Below are 21,328 nucleotides of genomic sequence, written 5' to 3'. Positions count from 1 at the left end.
TTATTTACAATGACGGCCTAGGAAGAGTGGGTTAACTGCTTTGTTCAGGGGCAGAACAATAGATTTTTACCTTGGGGATTTGATCTAGCAACCATTTAGTTACTGTCAGTAACCACTAGGCTACTTGCCACCCATTGTTGGATGATCGATATTGACAATGTTGATATTGAATAATCAATATTGACATTGTTTGTATTGGAAAATTGATATTGAAAAGGCATCTAAAATCAGAATAGAAATGCCCTATTATAGAAATCATATACGGTCAACATTGTAGAGAGTAATGTTATATGGATGGTCTCTGTCCCAGGAGACTATTGTGGTAGTTAAATAGAGACCTGATCAATGTCCATACTGATAGCGATTGTATAATTTTACAGTCCTTTGCACCCTCTGTGCTTGAGTGTGTGTGATCTGTATGTTTGTGTGCTGCGTAGGCAGCCCCCGTGTCTGTGTTGGTGACTGAAAGCAAACAGATAGAGCATTACATAGAATTACCTTCTCCTTCTCTCTCTCTGAGGTGCCTGATGAATATGTCGGCTACAGGGCCCTCAAATTACACTCTGTGTCTTATATTATATTCATGATGTTTACACAATTCAGCCCTGTAATTAATGCCAAAAGACAAGTTGTGGCTGGAATCTGAATACACATAACAGGGCTGTGAGAGTGTGTTAGCCTGCAGTGAGCTTAGATGTAAGTCAACCCGACAGTGTCTGCTGGGCTGGCACTGGTCCAATCCATTCATGAATTAGATTCATCACATGAATGTGCCCCTGGCTCGGCTGATTGATTCTGAAATTTATGAAAACAGGTGACACCAGCAAGGGATGAGGTGGCTGAGTGAGGGAGGGGTGCATGGCTCCAGCACCTCACTGCAAGTTATGAGGACCCATCAAGCACTGACAGGCCTCACAGCCCCTTTACCTGTACAGATGTGTTACTGCCTTATACACTCCCCACAGAGAGAGAGAGAGAGTGGGGAGAGAGAGAGAGGGGGAGAGAGAGAAAGAGAGAGAGGGGGGGGGGAGAGGGGGAGAGAGAGAGAGGGGGAGAGAGAGAGAGGGGAGAGAGAGAGAGAGAGAGAGAGGGCAAGAGAGAAGACTATTTGAGTTCATTTCTATTATTCATTCTGATGCTTTTGGATGGTTAATGCTCACAATAGTCAAATGCGGTATTACTCATTATGGCAAAGTGGAGGACCGCGCTGGACTGCCATAATGGCAAAGGGAGAGGCATGTTTCAGAACTTATTTTTTACGACTGTCCCAGGCTATTGTTGGAGAAACAGCACTCTCTGTTGGACAGTGGTGGTATTTTCTAACTACACCATGGCTAAACAGAAGTGTACTAATGCATTTGACACTCAATTGATAGCAAAGTACTAAATGTGTATCTTACAAATAAAGTTGAACCACAGACTAGTAATTAGTTATATACTGCCTATATAAATACTGTCATCCCCTTAGCAGGAGAAGAAAAAGTAATTAACCAAAGCAAAAACTGTCACAGGTAGATAGATGGTTAATGTCTGAGTGGTTTATTAGAATAAGAAAGTTGACAGAGAGCAAAGTCTCCATGCTAAGTGACAGGCAGCGCTGAGGACAATGTGGAAATGGTGTTCAACTGCTGAAGGGTGTGTGTGTGTGTGTGTGTGTGTGTGTGTGTGTCTTGTGCAGTTGCTTGAGGGTGCATGCATGTGTTTGTCTGATGGACATTTGCGGACACAAGCACACACACTTGCATGTACTGTACAAATTCACATGTCTCTACATATGTACACACAGAGGCTGTGTCATGCAGCTACTGCACTTAAATTACATTTAAGCATTGAGATTATGTACACACAGGGACACGTGGTGTTTTTTAATGACAGTGTCCCTGGTCACAGACAGGGACAGACAGCCTCTGGTGAGAGCCACAGGACTGTCACAGTAGCAGGAGACTCGAGTGGGAAATTTCTCTTTGTGGGAAAGTTCACTTTGTCGTGATCGCCAGTCTGTATTGCCAGCTCCTCTCCTCTCCTCCTCTCCTCTTCTCCACCTCTCAGACACGACTCAGGCATCAGAGTGGGAGTAAATACTGAGATGCTGTTCACAGTACAGAATCATCATTATCCTCATCCTCTTCATCATCGTCATCATCTTCCTCCTAATCATCATCTTCTTCAACATCATCATCAAACTCACACACCAAAGCAAGTCAAAATCCAATACAACAAATCCCCAAAAACCCAAACAAATATTACCATAGAAACAAAAAAATTGAAAAAAAATGAAAACATGACAAGAATGATCAGTGAGGACTAAATAGAATGTTCTCTACAACTTTACAAAAATGCAAACGTTTTTGTGCTTATCCTTTGATGTGTTTCGCTGGATGAGTAAAATGTCTGCTGCCTGTGTTAATTCCTCAGCAGACTGGGTTACATGTCTCCTTATTTGGTTTGGCTCTTTCTAGGGTGTCCCATCCCGACATGGCAGTTTGTGGCCGGGAGCCATTAGCTAATCACTGGGTTACCGAGGAAAATGAGCCAACAACAGACAATGGCATGGCCTCAGGCACACACACACAGTCCATGATATTTATACACACAGATCGGGTCATGTGGGAGAGGGGGGGGGGGGGGGGGGGGCGACACTGTGTGAGCTACATATCAAACAGAACCAAACAAAAATCTCCCAGCAGAAAGAAATGGCTGCCAAAGAAAACAATTTAATGCATCAGAGGATTGCTAATGTATGAAAAAACGGTTAAAACATTTCAAATCTGATTTTCAAAGAGCAAAGATTTTGGAGCGCTTCACAGTAAATTACCCAGATTTCTCATTCTGGTGTTGACACATTAAAAACTGCCTCTGTTTGATTGTAGCAGCTAAACAGCAGAGGGACACAGCATGATTATACGTCATGTGGTAGAGAAGAAGAGGCTGATTGTGTGTGTGAAACATGTGTGTGTGTATGTTTGTGTCCGTCTGTGTGCAAGCCTGAAGCGTTGTATAAAGGGGAACCCTAGATTCTTTAATATATAGTCATGGGGGACTAAGATAATCATATTATCATGCGGCTCTTCCAAAGAGAACATCTCTGGGTCTGAGCCACAAGTCTGGCCTCCCTCCTCCCTGGCCTGGGGATGACAGCGGATCGTAATTAAATTACATCCTGAATTTGGTTAGGGTGCTGTGTGTGTGTGTATGTGTGTGTGTGTGTGTGTGCGCGTGTGCGAGTGTGTGTGTGTATGCAGGGGTGATTTCTGGGGAGGAGAGTGGGTGCTCGTCTCCCTCTCGATGTGTCTGTAGTAATCTTCTCAGGGGCTCATCACACCATTAGGGGATGGGATGTACTTTGCCTAATCAAGCATGTTTAGTGAAACAGTGTAAGAGAGGGAGCTGGAGCACGGCTGGCTGGGAAGGGAGAGCAGGCCTCAATCACACACTGCACTTAGGGGATGCCACTAGCGGGGTGACAGAGAGGAGAGGGGGCAACAGGGGGTCAAAACTTCGTCAAGGCCCCATATTCTCAACCAACACTCCTCTCAGGGCTAAAATGGAGATCGGAGGAGGAGGGGTTGTCTACTATAGTATGGAATATGTAAAGAATGTCTTCACTGTGCTAATGCTATAACCCCCCCTCTCCCCAGCCCACTACATTACTCATTCATGGCAACACTCATTACTACTGTAATACAAGTACAGAAACAAACACCCACGCACTCAAGCACACACACACAGACACACACACTCAAACACACACGCACACACTCGTTCAGTTGTTGAGCTGTTTCCCTGAACCCAGCCATGTGTTGGCATTTCTACCCAGCTAGATCATGTGCTTACACTACATTCATCTCGTTTAGTATTCTACCTCACTGGGTTACCCCTTCACATTAAGACAAACAAACCCACCGCCCAGCCTGGCTCCTCTCCTCAGCCCACCACACAGCTGGCTCTATACAGGCCAGGTTTCCTCGCCATCTGCTCCCCCTGCAGGTCAGCATAACTCGGTATTTAAGCTCTGTACATATCTACATGTGCTGGTGCTGCTGTGTTTCTCTCTGCCAGTCATACAAAGCCCAGCCCCTGCTCCTCCTATGCCCCTCCAGCCTCAGTACATCTCTCTCCTGCTCTACTCCTCTGCTCCTCCCAGCCCACAGACCCACTAATGAAGCCAGTCTATGCGCTCCCATGCATGTTGCCACCCGGCGCCCAGCGCGGGGATCCAGTTAACACTGATTTGTAAATGTTTGGGGATTGATAATGGCTGCCGGGCCAGAGATCTAGTGGGAGACGCTGAAAGGCAGGGATATAGTGATAGCAGTCTGAATGATGCCAGTCTGACAGGCCCAGCCCTATCGACCCATCCGTGGGCCCAACACCCTGCCTGGTCCCAGCCCTAACGACCCATCCGTGGGCCCAACACCCTGCCTGGTCCCAGCCCTATCGACCCATCCGTGGGCCCAACACCCTGCCTGGTCCCAGCCCTATCGACCCATCCGTGGGCCCAACACCCTGCCTGGTCCCAGCCCTATCGACCCATCCGTGGGCCCACCACCCTGCCTGGTCCCAGCCCTATCGACCCATCCGTGGGCCCACCACCCTGCCTGGTCTCAGCCCCAGCCCTATCAACCCATCCGTGGGCCCACCACCCTGCCTGGTCCCAGCCCCAGTCCCAAACGGTGCCAGTGTCTGTGAGGGGGCCGGAGGGATGGGCAGGGGAGTGCTGCTTTCCTCATTGATATTCCGCTGGGCTAGGAAGCTGGGGTTGTCCTGCCTGCCCTGACTCTTAACCGCTATTTGTTGTATCCATCTCCTCCTGCTCCAGGGCACAAAGAGACTCAGTGTCAGGGAGAGGAGCCTGAATGGAACTCCCACAGCCATGCTCACATTCCCCTACATGGGCTGTGTGTTCTCCTCTCCACCAGGTTGGGTAGCCTAGGCTTCAGGTCAGGTCACACAGACCCAGTGAGAGGGAGACAGAGAAGGAGAGAGGGAGGGGGAGGGAGTTCTCATACCATTCTCTGCCCTCTTTCCTTCTTCCCTCCACTTCTCCAAGGAAACACATGATTCTTTTTTTTTTTTTTATCAAATGGGAAGGTACCATCTTCTTATCTCCTCCTGGTTTTTGCCCCCCCCCCCCCATGATTGTTAACACAATGGGAATAATCGTTGACATCATTATCTAGCTTATTCCTATAAGAAGCTCCAGTATGTCGTATGCTCACATTAAGACAGGAAGCCTCTCCTTTAATGTGTGATTCAGTGTTCTCTGGCATTGCTAATACCTACCAAACACAAGCTGACGGATAGAGCTGAGTGATAGAGTTGGCCTGAAAACCAAGGACAAACACATGGTTGTCTCCTGGATGCTGGCACAAAAGCAAAGCAGAAATAAAAATGTCACACAACATGAATGACTTGCAGAGCACAAGATAGTAGAAGGAGACCTTTCACAACTGAAGCTGAATGCTAAATTATCAGTGAAGCGGTTGTCTGTTTTTTAAATTCCTTTTTCACAAAATGTTCCTTCCCTTGCACCCATTACTAGTCCTTGAGGTTGTTCTCATTGTGTCCAGCCCCAGCTCCACAGGTTAAACCACTTACGGAGCAGAGGGGTGCACCTCTCAGGGCGAGAGCAGAGCAGTAGCCATGAGGAGAATAACCTCCTCTCTTTAACTCTCTCTCTTTCTTTCTCTCTCTAAACTGCTGGATTCTGGTGGCCCAGTCTCTTCAGTCAGTCAGTCAGGCAGGCAGGCTACGCGCCAGGGGATGTCAGAACATTGAATGACAGTGAGAGAGAACAGACAGGGCAGGATTTGGGAAGGAGAGTCTGAGGGGTATTCCAGTTGCTGAGGGGAATTGGGTTTCAGAGAGGGGGGTTCATGGCACTCATCTTCTCACTGGCCACTATGGGTATGCTCGCCCACACTCTTTCCCATCAGGTGATTGAAGTCGGCCAGGCCGTGGTGGTTGGCCCGGATCAGGCCCGGGCGCTGGGAGTGGTAGGGCACTCCGTTGTTGCTGTTATAGTTAAGCCCCTCATGGGTCCAGCGGGGGGGCTCCCCAAAGTCCATCTGGTTGCTGGGGGCTGAGACCACCCTCCTGCGGTCTGGGGAGTCCTGCGGTGTGGCTGGATAGTTGTACTCGCCTGCAGAGTTCCTCAGGGTGGTCCTGGGTTGTCCTCCGTGGGGCTCCCGGTGGTTGGCCAGGACCAGGTAACGTGTTCGCTCCGTGTTGGGGGGCCCCACGTTCCCTGGGTCTTCGTGCCTGCCCCCTCTCTCCTGCAGGAACTTGGAGCTCAGGTAGATGACTGAGTTGGCTGGGCAGGGCATGCCCACTGAGGTGAGGAAGGTCTGGCTCTGGTCCCAGTCTCCGTCTGGGAGCCTCATGCTGGGTGGAGGCCGTTTCTGCTGCAGGGGGGTCTGTTCTGGAGTAGGTAGGCCTGGGTCTATCTCTCCTTTAGGCCAGCCGTTGGGCGTTACGAACGGGTTGTCTGCCTGGGAATGTGACCGGGTCCTCTCGCTACCACTGGTACGGGTCACACTCATCACCGAGCCACTCCGCCCCTGACCTAGCATGTTCTGCTCTTTGTCCCCTTTACGGCTCCTATTGTTGGCTCCTGCCCCTCGCGTGCGTTGGCGGTGGCGATGACTCATGATCCAGCAGACAGCCAGGCCAGACAGCACCGCCCCCGTGGCGAAGGCTGAGACTGCAGACACGACCAGCAGGTTGACGGATACCAGACCGTCTGGTTCGTCAATGAAAGACTCCTGAAGAAGACCTACAGACACACAAAGAAAGAAAGAAAGACAGACAGACAGACAGACAGACAGACAGACAGACAGACAGACACAGACAGACAGACAGCAAAGGATGTCAGTAAGTCAGTGGATACAGTGGATATGTGAGAGTGTTCAGACACTCTTGTAGGACAATGGATGTTGAAAAGAAATATACATTATAAAACAACAATCCATTTCTGTTTTTAGCCTTCATTAGTGTTCTAAAGTCGGTAGACAAAGCATCTCTGCCCTGGCCTTAGTAAACATGTGGGAGTTTACAGCTTGACAAAGTGGCCTATTTATCCGTGCCTCAGTGGGTGGGGAGGAATGCTCTCCTGCAAAGGTATGCTATTGGTGTAACGGCTAATTGTGTTCATTACCTAAAGTGGATGGTTATTTTAATGGCTATAATAACTGTCTTCCTGATTGAGAATATCTCCCAACCCCGAAGCGTTGCGGAACATTAATTTTGCAGCGGAAGAATGTCTGTACACTCTGGAATTAATAGTGAATAATTGCTTTAAGTTCCTTACTGTATTTACACATGAACTTCACAAAGTTATTTCTTCTAACGGTATGAGAAATTATTCACAATGTTTACAATCACTGACAGCACATCTGAAAAAAGGCCTAAGACAATATGTTTCTTTTCCCCCAAAGAACATGATAGAAGATCCTCTGGAGAACGGAATATATGAATTATTAAAGCAGTGAAAAACAGGAGAGCACAAAGCTGCTGCCATGGATCAATTAAGAAAATGTCAGGAGAAAACGTGTTCTTTGCAGTGCAAGCACCAGGGACAACACCAATAGAAAACAAAGAGCTTACTCCCAGCCAGAGGAAGAAATGTGGGGGGAAAAAAGAGAGCGACAGAGAGAGAAGGGAAGGGAAGGGAAAGAGACCTACAGCAGACTACTGAGGCTCTAGACAAACACAGTAAATGTTTCTTAAATTACTCCAACAGCAAAGGGATGGTGATGCGTGTGTCTGAGAGACGAGAGAGGAACAGATAAATAAAAGCGGGCCCCACAGGATATAGATAGATGTCATTAATCGATGTTGAGAGCCACTTATTCACCCTGCACAGAAAAGAGAGAAAGAACATTCCAAAATGCAAGGAGCAGCGGTCTGCTTTAAACTAACATAATGTTATCGTCGGACTCATTTATTTTAATGGAGACAAATGGCAAGAATTAGGACCAGGTAGAAGAAACTAGCTAGTAGTTAATGACTGGGTTTTGGGGCTTGGCGAGACAGAGTATTATTCTCCATGCGTTGACATGAAGCAGGGGAATGGCGACGGCCTATATTAAACACCACAACAATAGAAGCGGCCACTCAACAGGCCACAGTGAAAAGGATTTAGTACTAATCAAGATGCCATCTTGGTCAATCAATGTCCTTTTCTACTCTAATTAGTGTTTTATCACTTATCCAATAGAGCCTGGAGTTACATGGAACATGGCTGGGTAGCATAGTTACAGTGAGTGAATTATGTGCTGTGTGTCTCTTGCATCTTCAACTTTGGACATAGATTGGACACCCAGGGGAGCGTGCTTGGGCCTCTGCTGTTCTGTATATAAATGATATGAAAGATGCTGGTTCGTGCCGTCTTTTCATTTATGCAGATGACTATACACTTCTGGTGTCCCACAATAGGAAAACTATGTTGGAAAGCACAGTCCTTACTAACATTAGCAAATGGCTTGGAGATAATAAGCTATCTCTGCACTTAGGTAAAATTGAGGCAATTATTTTGGGGTCCAGTCCTAAAATGTGTAGGTCCTCTGAAATCAAAGTGGAGTTAGGGGGTGAGGTGCTGACTACTAAAACCTCTGTTAGCTACTTGGGATGTATCCTTGATGGAAGCTTGGGAGGTGTGAGCATGGCCAATAAGGTGCTAGGGAAGGTTAATGCCAGGACTAAGTTTCTGGCTAGAATATCCAAGCTGTTTGATAAGGACTCCATGAGAGTGCTAGCCACTGTCCTCATTCAATGCCATTTTGACTACGCTAGTACTTCCTGGTTTTGGAGCTTATCTAAGCTTATGAAGGGGAAGCTCCAGATAGCCCAGAATAAGCTGATCAGGGTAGTATTGAAGATGAGTCCACATACTCACATGGCTTTTGAGGATAGGGTGTCCCAGATTAGACTGAGTTTGGGTTATAGGAGTTTTTATGGTTCTACGTGCAGATATTTAACTGATTACTTTCCCCATGTTTGGGATGCACACAATCACAGCACCAGATGTTGCTAAGGTGCTTATACAGGTTCAGGAGTAATGCTGAGAAAGGTACCTTTTTGTATGGATGTCATCTGGATGTCATAAGGTGAATGCACCAATTTGTAAGTCGCTCTGGATAAGAGCGTCTGCTAAATGACTTAAATGTAAATGTAAATGTATACTGGAGCCTCAGAGTGGAATGAGTTGCCTCTGCCCATAAAAACGGCGTCCTATCTAGGGAGCTTTAAATATTAAGTAAAAAACAGTTTTATGTCTTCTGTGCCCATATCAATGACCCCTATGAAGTAACAGTAATGATGAGATAGATGTTCTTCTTCTTTGTTTGTACGTTTTATTATCTCAATGCCATACTGTGTTCAGCCGTGTTGGATCTTGTCTAGCCATCTTGTTTCAAGAGGTCCACAAAGGAAGGTCCCAGGCTTTATTGTGTGTTATCCTTCATGATTTACCATGTATGAAGTTTTATGTGTGCTTGTTTTTTTTAAATGGTTGAATTAATAAACTAAACAAAAAAACTAAAATCCACAATATAGATAGAATTATTGTAGTATTGTAAATTGTATATTGTACATTTGTAATAATAGAGTAATAATGTAACAATGTGTTGTATTATGTACTGTTTTATTTATGATGTAGCCTATTATTTTGTTGTGATGTAATTGTTTTATTCCTGTTTGGACTCCAGGAAGAGTAGCTGCTGCCTTCGCAACAGCTAACGGGGATCCTAATAAATACTAATTGTGGATGTATGTTTTTTGGTTTCATATTAACGTGACTGATTTTCCCTCCTATTTCTTCCCTCTTTCCTTCCCTTTAACTGTCACATAGGGAGCTCATAGTTCTGCTGGCTAAGCACAGTCCCTACCATTGTGTTTGTGTATTCGGCTAAACACCCATATTCTGTGATATTTATATTGAATCTGGCATTTGCTAATTGTCTCTCTCTCTCTCTCTCTCTCTCTCTCTCTCTCTCTCTCTCTCTCTCTCTCTCTCTCTCTCTCTCTCTCTCTCTCTCTCTCTCTCTCTCTCTCTCTCTCTCTCTCTCTCTCTCTCTCTCTCTCTCTCTCTCTCTCTCTCTCTCTCTCTCGCTCTCTCTCTCCTTAGGCGGAGATAAACACATTGTTGGCATCACCACTTGGCCAGCCTAAACATATCCCTGATTCATGCACTATTTATTTTCCCTTTTCGGGCCAATATTCAACTTGGATTCACTGGCAGTATCTATTACATAACTCTGGAAAGTACTGTGCTCCTCAATGTTCAGTGGCAGCCAGGCAGCAGAGGAGACAGTGGAATAAATGTCATTCTCAGGCTATGGTGCTGCTGCTCTCGTATTATTTACTGAGGCCTCTGGTTTAGGAATAAAACAATAAGGTAATGAATTGGTTCTTGGGTTTGGTAATTCCTAAAAACCACAAGCCTTTATGGCTCTTTAAACAACGTTGGACCATCATTTCATTCACATCTGGAAATGTTTATACTTGGTGGTCATGAAATTTTGTCAGCCAGTTATTGTCAAGCAAAAGACTGCAGGTCTCACAATAATTGACCATTTATTAACATAAACATGTTCAGCATCTCCAGGCCTCCACTCATACAAGCCACATATAAGCCGCTGATGCATGCCTTTGGAATTTTAAAAAGTCTAGTAAGTTCATTTAATATACAGCAATCCATAATTTATTTTAGTCAGGTCTAAAGAATATGAGTTGGCCTACTGTGTGTTATCTGTTTATGCTCCATGCCATAGACTGTTGGCTTGTTCATTTAGCTGACAATATATGCTAATAAGTCCCGTGACATTATTTTATATGATTTTATAATAAGAAGAATATATTTGAACTTAGCTGAATAAAATATAATGGATATTTTTCCCATTCCGGAGTGAGTAAGCATATGAAGTGGCTTCTGTATGTTGAACTCAAAAGTGATAATACTGTACGCTAGATTTAGAGTTATTTGGCAACTTTAGTTGTGAATGATACAAACCTTGGAATGTCTTAGAAATCCAAACATACACTGAGCGTACAAAATATTAGGAACACCTGCTCATTCCATAACATAGACTGACCAGGTGAATCCAGATGAACGCTATGATCCCTTATTGATGTCACCTGTTAAATCCAATTCAATCAGTGTGGATGAAGGGGAGAAGGTTAAAGGAGGATTTTAAAAGCCTTGAGACAATTGAGACATGGACTATGTATGAGTGCCATTCAGAGGGTGAATGGGCAAGACAAAAGAATGACGTGCCTTTGAAAGCGGTATGGTAGTAGGTGCCAGGCGCACTAGTTTGAGTGTGTCAAGAACTTCAATGCTGCTGGGTTTTTCACGTTCAACAGTTTCCGGTGTGTATCAATAATGTTCCACCACCCAAAGGACATCCAGCTAACTTGACACAACTGTGGGAAGCACTGGAGTCCACATTTGAAGATGTTCCTAATGTTATGTACATAAGGTGTATATGGGCTGCATGATGTGACTATAGGCTATTGACGATTTGACAAAGTTGCAAAAAAAGCTCACGCTCTGTTCCTTGCCTCAGTCTGCACATGCTGATGTCTCATCAAGTGATCAACTTTAAATTGAATCGTGTCTTTACTAAAATGTAAAATGTGTTTACATTTAGAATGGCCCAGGGACAGGAACAGAAACAGAAACAGGGGCAGGAGAAAAAAGACATGTCATCCATATGCACTGAAATAATGAATGCTTTCCCACCAGTTTGTTTTTCAGTCATGCAGGGTAGGCTACTCCGGTTTTATAGAGGAACATGTGCTTAATATGAGCAGCTTAGAAATCAATATAGTAGCAGCTGGGATCCTCCTCTTTTTAGTGGCAACCATCAAAACTCTGCTTTCACACATTTGTACATAGAAATGTCTGGGCTTAAAGAAAACACTTATTTCACGCATCAACCACTGTTTGAGGAGCATACAGCCTCTCGCTGTGCGACAGGGGATATTCCGCCCAATCTCTGTACGCCATGGGCTCTCCAACCCTGGTCCTGCAGCTACCCAGTGCTTCAATTGGGAGCAAGGAAAATCAGTTCGGGAACATTGATAGTAAAATGTTTTCGCAGCGAAACATAATTCATTGAACTGTTGACAGCACCTCCCTCTGCACGCTGGAGAAAGGAAGGAAGGAGAGAGGAGATGGAAACTCCCGATGGTGAGATATTCTGTAGCTAAAGGTAATGTGTCAGCCTATTCATTATGAATGTATAAAATACTAGACAATTCAAAATAAAATGGTAATTCACTATTGCAGGCTAACTCTGTAAGCCAACCTGCACAATCAATGAACCAACAGCATCGCCTAGGCCTATACGTTCTCTCCCAGACTCATGGATAGACATTTTGGAGCGTAGCAGAAGGTAACTAGTCCATCCAGTATGCATAATAATACAGTCCACACTCAATTACAAGAATTGGTGTAATTTTTTTTGTATAGGCTAGACCAATTATGTACCAAAGACATCTTTAATGAGTTTAATAAATGTTTTTTCTACTGTGCGTAATATGCAGTAGGTTATAATAGGTTATAGGTTCTATTATAGTAGGTTATAGGTTCTAATCTTTAAAAAAAATATATACATATAGGTCCATGCATATGTATAAGCTCTAATATGTGTATTTCTTTGGGTTAAGGCTTTGAAATAACATCCACAACAACCATGTTTTCCACTCAGTTTCAACCTGTTGTTGAACTTCTTCAAATTGATCATCACAGCGAGGTGAGTTTTAAAATTATGATACTGTTTTGATGATAAGTGTTTGATTTGATTTTGGATTGCATTTGCATTGATGTCAGATTGGTTAGAGGGACAATAGAGCCCTGAGTACCAGGCCATTAGGATCTGATGGAGGAACAATAGAGCCCTGAGTACCAGGCCATTAGGATCTGATGGAGGGACAATAGAGCCCTGAGTACCAGGCCATTAGTACCTGATAGAGGGACAATAGAGACCTGAGTACCAGACCATTAGGCCCTGATGGAGGGACAATAGAGCCCTGAGTACCAGGCCATTAGGACCTGATGGAGGAACAATAGAGCCCTGAGTACCAGGTCATTAGGACCTGATGGAGGGACAATAGAGCCCTGAGTACCAGGTCATTAGGACCTGATGGAGGAACAATAGAGCCCTGAGTACCAGGTCATTAGGACCTGATGGAGGGACAATAGAGCCCTGAGTACCAGGTCATTAGGACCTGATGGAGGAACAGTAGAGACTCGAGTACCAGGCAGTTAGGACGTGATGGAGGGACAGTAGAGCCCTGAGTACCAGACCATTAGTGACCTGACGGTTGTTAGCAAGTTGGGTCCTACCAACGCATGTCCAGAGTGCATATGAGGAGATTACCGTGACTCAGCGGTCACATGAAATTTTACTGCGGTCATGACTCATGACTACTGGTGTGTGGATAATACGGTAACCACAACAGTCCTATTCATACTTCACTTATACTGAGGAGGAGTTCACCATTCCTTTCACCCTTTCACATTTCGCCCTAAAAATGCAGGGCCGGGGTTCACTATGGTGCTTCACATTAAATTGTGTACTGTGCAATAATATGCTGTGGTCTCGGTGTGAGGGAGAGGTCCCGATGAGTGTCTGTGTTTCCATGGCTCAGCTGGAGAATGTGGCAATGAGGGCTGCCCTTTCCTGGTAATGAGAATGAACCACCATTGAAATGCAACTTCCATATCTGGAGCAGCACGTTCTCCTCCCATTCAGACCCAATGTGTTTCTCTCTTTCTCCTCACAGAGAGACGATGAACATCGCAGTCTGAAAGGCCATTAGTGAGTGTCGCTTTTGGAGCCACTCTGCTTTGTGGCCGTGGCTGGGGGAGACAAAGCAGCTGGAGCAGGGAGGGGAGGGGTGAGGAGGGAAGAGAGGGGAGGGGGGCAGGTCTCTCTCTGCCCCACCAGGCTGACAGCAACCCTCTCCTCGCCGACTCACTTATTAAACCTTAATGGAAGCCGCCCTGACTGTCAGCCTGACGAACGCTGAGCACGTCTTGGGCTTGCAGCTCCAATTACAGGAGAACAAGCGCGGAGGCAGGAGAAGCCTAGTTAGAGCTGGAGGTAGGGAGAAATGGGCCAGGCGGAGGGAAATTGAGCTATTGAGGCCCACTAACTAACTGCCATGTATTTGTTTTTGTTTTTTTCTGTGTATTCACCAAGCTACAGGGCTCACATTCTTTCATTTCTATGTTGCCGTTAATCTTCCCCATATCTCTCCATTCATCTGCAGCCCCCGTCTTCTATTCCCTCGCTTCCCTGATCTGCTCTTCCTCTCTCCTCCTCCATTCCAGTGGCATGTCCGTTAATCTTCCCCTGTCTCTCTCTGCATCTCCAGAGATATCCCTCTGATTCCTTCCCTTCATTCCTCCACCCTCCATCTCTTCCCTCGCTCCCTCCTGCCCTCTCTCCCTCTCTTCCCCCCATGGACCCTGGCTCGGAGTAGGCCAGCCTAATGAAGAGCCACAATAGTTAAGATTCTCTTCATTAAAACACTGGCAGTGTATGGATTTGCTATGCCCATGCTCACAAATTGGCAGGCCTTTCAGCGGTGAAGTTATTGATTTTCAAACCCAACGCGGTGTCAGTGACGGTGGGTATGTGGTGACTGGAAACATGCAGTTATTAACTGTGATGCTGGCTGCTGCAGTAGGGGATAGAACAGGCTGGGGATATGGAACTACTGTTCCAGAGAGTGGGTTGGCTCACACATGAAACACATCCTGCCTTCAAACTACAGTACAAAGCAGCAACACTCCTGATGGACATGCATATGACATAAACGCATCTGAGGTTGAAAGCGACTGACATTATCGGTGTTATAGAATGATCTGAGGGATTTTGACCTAGGGACCCACTGTTTCTCTGCATATCACGTGTCATTTTATGTGTGTACTGTGTGTACTCAGTGGACAGCTTATTAGGGATACCACCCCATTCACGAAAATGGTTCGCTCCTACAGACAGTGGGTCACGTGGCCGTGGCTTGCTATATAAAGCCGGCAGAGAGGCATTGAATACTATTCAATTGAATGTTAGAATGGGTAAAACGGTTTGAATATCTCAGAAACGGCCAGCTTCCTGGGCTTATCACACAAGACAGTGTCCAGGGTTTACAGAGAATGGTGCGACAAACAAAAAACATCCCGTCAGCGGCAGTCCTGTGGGCGAAAACAGCTGGCAAGAATCTTGCAAGCTAACAGGCGGGCCACAAACAGGCAAATAACGGCACATTACAACAGTGGCGTGCAGAACGACATATCAGAACTCACAACTCGTCAGACCTTGTCAGGAATGGGCTATTGCAGCAGACGACCACACCGGGTTCCACTCCTATCAGCTAAAAACAACAAGAAGCGGCTCCAGTGGGCATGCGATCACCAACACAGGACATTTGAGGAGTGGAAAAGCATCGCCTTGTCGGACAAATTCCTGTTCCTGTTGAGTCAGGATTTGGCATAAGCTGCGTGAGTCCATCCTGCCTGGTGTCAACGGTAATTACTGGTGGCAGGGTTATAATGGTGTGGGTAGTGTTTTCCTGGCACATATTAAGTTCCTTGATACCAATTGAGCAACATTCCCATGCCCCAAATAATTCAGGCTGTTCTGGAGGCAAAGGGGTGTCCGACAGGGATTTAGATGGGTATACCTAATAAACTGGACACTGGAGTATATATAAACGTGAGTGTGTGTGTCTATGTGAGTGTATCTATGTGTGTGTGTATGTAATATATGAGAATTATGGACTGAATGCAATGCCTGCACTCATGGCTCAGTACTCTTTCTACCATTATTTCTATCTTTGTTTAAAGAAAGACTCTAGGCACTCTCTTCTCTCTCTCTCTCTCTCGCTCTGTCTCTCTCTGTCTCTCTCTGTCTCTCTCTCTCTCTCTGTCTCTCTCTGTCTCTCTCTCTCTCTCTCTCTCTCTCTCTCTCTCTCTCTCTCAAATAGTAACACAAGAGGAATAAAATGAAATACACAAGAATGGAGCTATATACAGGGAGTACCAGTACCAGATCAATGTGGAGCTATATACAGGGCGTACCAGTACCAAATCAATGTGGAGCTATATACAGGGAGTACCAGCACCAGATCAATGTGGAGCTATATACAGGGAGTACCAGATCAATGTGGAGCTATATACAAGGAGTACCAGTACCAGATCAATGTGCAGAGGTACGAGGATTGTAGTGTATGTGAATGTGTGTGTATTTTTTGTCAATGTAGTATGTGTGAGTGAGTATGTACTGTATATGGTGTGTATATATAGTCTAGTGAGTGTGCATAGGGTCAGTGCAAGACAGAGTCAGTGAAGATAGTTTGGGTACCATTAACTAAAGCTACTTAGCAGTCTGGCTATTTCAGAGTCTTATGGCTTGAGGGTAGAAGCTGTCTCAGAGCCTATTGGTCTGAGAGCTGATGCTCCGGTACCGTTTGCCGGAAGGTAGCAGAGTGAACCGTCTATGGCTTGGGTGGCTGGAGCTTGGTCCCAGTGATGAACTGGGCTGTCCGCACAACTCTCTGTAGCGCTTTGCGGTCAAGAGAGGTGCATTTCCCATACCAAGCGGTGATGCAACCAGTCAAGATGCTCTCGATGGTGCAGCTGTAGAACGTTTTGAGGATCTTTTCAGCCTCCTGGGGGGGGAAGTGGGGCTGCCGTGCCATCTCTCTCTCTCTGTCTCTCTCTCTGATCTGGGTTCCTCTCCAGTGTGGTCTCCTTCCCTCCACCACTGCTCTGTGGTCAGACATGTTGGAGCTCCATAGCCTTGCCACATCATAAACATTGTGTTTACTCATAGGGTTGATAATCAAGGCATTTATAGTTCCTCTGACTACATTACCAAGGAAGAGTCATGACTGAGTGAGCTGGCTAGAGGTTGTGTAGAACCTTATAAGGGCAGGTCTAGGTGGCCTCTACTGATCAATATGGTAAAACATTTATGAATCCCAGCATGTGTTTTCAATTAAAATTCCATAACATTTCCACAAAACTCTGCTAATAGAATCAGGTTTTCAGCCGCCCTATTAGTAAAGGACAGATTTAAGTTTTACTAGCTCGGGCTCAAGGTACTTATTCCATCATAAATGCATCCACACAGTAGTCCACTGTGCTGCTACAATGCCATTGTGCTAAATGATAGAGCATAGTTGTTTTAATAATGGTGTGTGTTCAATTCATATCTATCACAGGAAGTTGACTCCATCCCATGCTCAATTTGATGAGAGGGAAACTGTCGGTCAGTTGACGGGTTCCTTTGTGTTATATTTTGTAACACTTTCTATTCACATGTTCCACACTGAGTGGGCTTATATTAGTGGGCCTATATTTTGAGACCTTTCTTTTCTTATCATGCCAGCCTTTAGGAGCAGCTTAACAAGGTTGAGGTTGTTAGCACTTTCAGCTGCATACAATCCAAATAAAACATCTGGGCTGTGGACTGTGGAAGACGTGCTGAAATAAATGGTTTTCCAGAAAAATGCGTCTCGGAGGGATGTCGCTTTTTTCTCCCTTTCCCACTACTACACCCCATGGCCTACGGTTATGGTTGGCGTTGGGCAGTAATTGATATTCTCAATTTAGGTGCGAAGGAAAAGCACACCATGGAAACTAATAACAAATATTCAAAAGATATGTCACAGGCAATAAATTCAAAATCCGGGCCGTGTTATTAGTTTAACGATCCACCGAGGGTTACAATCGCTCATTCTCCAATCAGGTACCTCGCAATTTCAACTTCATCTTTCTCACATGCTGTAGACAGAAATCTAGTGTGGCATGGCTGTACGCACCAGAATACACAGTATGGCCGCCAGCTGAAAACACAGAACTATTTGTTTTGGTGTTAACACCTCAGTGTTGTAGCATTGCATTTGTTCCCATCACACACTGTTTAAGGTTTAGTAGTGGGATGATTAAATCATCCAGCATTGGTTGAGACTCCAGCCCATCTGGTTGGCTGATTGAATCAGCTCCTCCGCCCTGCTCCTCTGATTTACGACACACGCTTAATGAAATGCCTTCAGCACCATACCGCCGCTCCGCCACAGGTCCATGGCTTTAGAAAATCCTCCTGTACAACAATGAGACCAATCCTCAGTGAGATGAGGCATCAGATAGACAGCTTTTGTGCTGAATTGAACAAAATCCCTTTAAGGTGATCGATACACTGGGTGTTGAGACTAGTGAGGTGAGGCCGAATGTTACCTGGGAACAGCATGCTGGATTATAGTCTCAGTGAGAGATAATGCCACGAGTTTCAGAGACGATGTCACTATGTGAGGGTTGGGAATGAGGCATTATGGGGCTCTGGGACTTAACTAACTGCTGAACACTTTTTCCTCAGCCATGCAGCGTGAGGCCTTAGAATTCAGTAGACTGAGGCAGTCAATCATCCTTCGCCAGATCAGCACTTTACAGTTCAGAATGAATTTGTGTCTATGGGGTTCTTTATTTCCTGTTGACACGCAGAGGCCTGATGGCGGTGTGTTAGCCAGCTATCGGCCTGGCTCGGTCGGCACCTCACGGCAGCTGTTTGTCCTTTCATGCTCTCTCTGATACCCATCAGTTTTCACCTTGCTGCCTACTCTCTCTCCTACCACTCTCTTCTCACCACACTCCTCACAAGAGAGACCCACATGAAAGAGAAGGAATCCTTCAGGAGTCCTCGCACCTCTCTAGATATTCAGGTTTGATGCTGCACTTTGAAACTCCCTCACATTTCACAAACCTGCACCTCTCGTCAGACAGCAGGTAGGACAGGCCCAGCTCAAGCGTCTCAGATCTTTGTTTTGTGGCTGAGACGTATGTGAGAGGAACAAAGGCTGGCGTCTGGGGCGTGTGGGTCGCCCTCCTCCTTCTCGTTGTGCGAGGAGCAGATCTTTGATGGTCGGGCACGGATGACTTCGGCGTAGTAAAGGTCACCAAGATCTCAGACAGAGCAGTTCTCCTAGAGTGATTGCTGCAGTGTCTCTGCTGGGTTCAGCCTCAGGGAATGCATTTGTCATCTAGAGGTTTAAAAACTCTACTTACTGCTCCCACAATGAAAATATAAAGCACTAATCTTTCCGGCTCCTTTCAGGCCTCTAACCGACACAAATTAGAATGTGGTAAATGTGCTAACAAATGCTCCCTCCCGCTTCCTCTCCCCCGGAGTCCTTGCAGTTGTCACCCACTAACATGAAGCAACCGCGTCAGATCTCTCCTGCTCTCGCTTCATTGCTGTGCTGTGGACCTCAATTAATTTGTGATTGCAACCCGCTGTTCTCCAGGGCAAAACACCGCCTTACATTGAGAAATATTTTCACAGCACCATAATTGCTTCCATCTGTAATGGCTTCGCTCGATGGTGAGGGTCTGTCATTATGCCTGAGTGCTTTCAAGGCGGCGTGGAAGGAGTGAATGGTGAGCGAGCAGCGAAGGATCGTAAGAGTTGACTATCGCGTTTTGTCTTGGTTCACACAGACGGAAACCTACTCGGCTTCCCTGAGACGTCTTTCTGGGAAAAGGTAGATTTGAAATGCGTTGACTTGGAACAAGTGATCGTGCCAGTGACTCTCTCCTGCAGTGACAGCATCCTCTCCCATTTGACGCCTGGTTTAATACAGTTGACATTAGCTGATGAGCTTCTTGTGCGAACAGAAATGCCTGTTGATTCCCACAGCGTTTGCTAGTGAAGCCAGTGGGTGCATTGGAACCGTATCACTGGTACCAAGCTGTCTGGAGCTTTTGGGTGAAGAAACACCACTACAGGGTTCTAGCCTTTTCCTATGTACATAGTTTTACATTTTGTGAGAGTTAAAGGTCCCTTTCAACAAATGAAATAATAGACGGTTGATGTCTAGCCTGACACTTAGCTGAGCTTACCCTGTTGTAACTGATACTCCTGCAAGTTAGGTCATGACCTGGACAACCTGCACTCTGCAGTCGCGTGGTGGAATAGCTGCTCATAAGTGGAGCTGACACGTTACACAATCAGTTGACGCCCGAACTCAAATCCTGCTCATTATTGTGTTTAGACTGCTGGTGTTGATTACCTGACAAGTTTAGAGGAGTTTTCAGAGCTGACTGGGTTCAACTCAAACATGATTAAAAGTCTAAGTCCAGCATTAGGCTTGGGCTGCTCTGGGGACAGAGTGATTAAGCTGTAGGCTGTGGGCTGACGCGAGGTAGGATAGGCCCAGACCCTCAGCATGCAGAGCCACGCGCATGCAAACACAAACTCACACAGGCTCTCCCTCTCTCGCTCACACACACACACAGACACAGAGCTCTGATTGGACTCATCTGACTAAGCAGCCCTTCACCACAGGTCAGCTCAATTAAAAGCTGTGATGTCTCCATCTGCTTTGATCAGGCCTGATTGAGAGGAGTCAGGCATCCAAACGTCTGACATTTCAGGGGGGAAATCGCAAGCCCCTGTCCTGAACTGATCTCTGTGTTGTTGAGTAGAGGAAGAGAGACAGTGACTGCCTCTCTCCTAACCTGGGCTGGGCTGAGGTAGACCACCATGGGATATACTATTCCTGCACTGAATCATGCTCTAACTTTGATACTGTAGAAGGATAGATGGAGAGGGAGAGCAAAAGCGAGGTGTGAGAGCAGGAGTAGGCAGCCTCCATGTGCCAACTGACAGAGTAACTGCCTCGTCACGCTGTCGCTAACGGGAGCAGTGCCAACACAGTGACTCCAGACACGGCGGTGGCCTTCTTACTCCATTTGTCACGCCCCTGTCCAGGACCCCGGGCTCAGCCATGTCTCCTCCCTCACCCCCTCCTTCAGCCCCTCAGCCATCACGGCTGCACACTGCTTTATAGAATCACTCCTGATATTTATTAGACTCAGATCGAGCCAAAGAGGAGATGAAAATCGATTCCCCCTCCTCTCATTCCAGGGGTACTTTTCTCTGGCTAAGGAGAAGGACAGGCAGTAAGATGGGCTGTTAGCAGGGCTGTCCATCCATCTTTCTCTGTGGGGCGCCGAAAAGGGGGGGGGGGGGGGGGGGGGGGGGGTCTGGTTGGAGTTTGGCTGTGGCTTCAGCTCGGTGGCCCCTAGCCCGGCGCTGTGTGTGTGCAGTGGGGGCACCACTGAGGAGCGGCAGAGCCTGGCTACGCTCCCTCACTCAGGGAGAGAGAGAAGGAGGGAGATGGTGATGAATGCTGCATTAACCCATAGATAGATGGATGGAGCACGGCAGGCTCTTTTCTATCTGCCTGCTACAGACTCAGACAGATGTCAGATAGAGAGATATGGACTGATATCCTTCTTTCTAATCTACCTCAG

The 21,328-nt window shown here is 46.3% G+C and overlaps 1 protein-coding gene across 6 annotated transcripts in view; it reads right to left on the bottom strand.

Annotated features, from left to right (window-relative positions):
- Positions 1–1,525: 1,525 nt before the first annotated feature.
- The window catches only part of LOC129855118 (semaphorin-6B-like), a 125,298-nt gene continuing 105,495 nt past the window's right edge, over positions 1,526–21,328 (bottom strand). For all 6 annotated transcript variants that reach the window (XM_055922458.1, XM_055922459.1, XM_055922460.1 and 3 more), the window contains one exon: positions 1,526–6,775. In XM_055922458.1, the coding sequence (XP_055778433.1) occupies positions 5,892–6,775 (884 nt within the window). In that variant the 3' untranslated portion in view covers positions 1,526–5,891. The remainder of the gene's footprint in view (positions 6,776–21,328) is intronic.

Source organism: Salvelinus fontinalis, chromosome 5 (genome assembly GCF_029448725.1).
Source record: "Salvelinus fontinalis isolate EN_2023a chromosome 5, ASM2944872v1, whole genome shotgun sequence".
NCBI classification, from domain to species: domain Eukaryota; kingdom Metazoa; phylum Chordata; class Actinopteri; order Salmoniformes; family Salmonidae; genus Salvelinus; species Salvelinus fontinalis.
The sequence above is the reverse complement of the archived record's forward strand: the minus strand, read 5'-3'. Positions and strand labels throughout refer to the sequence as shown.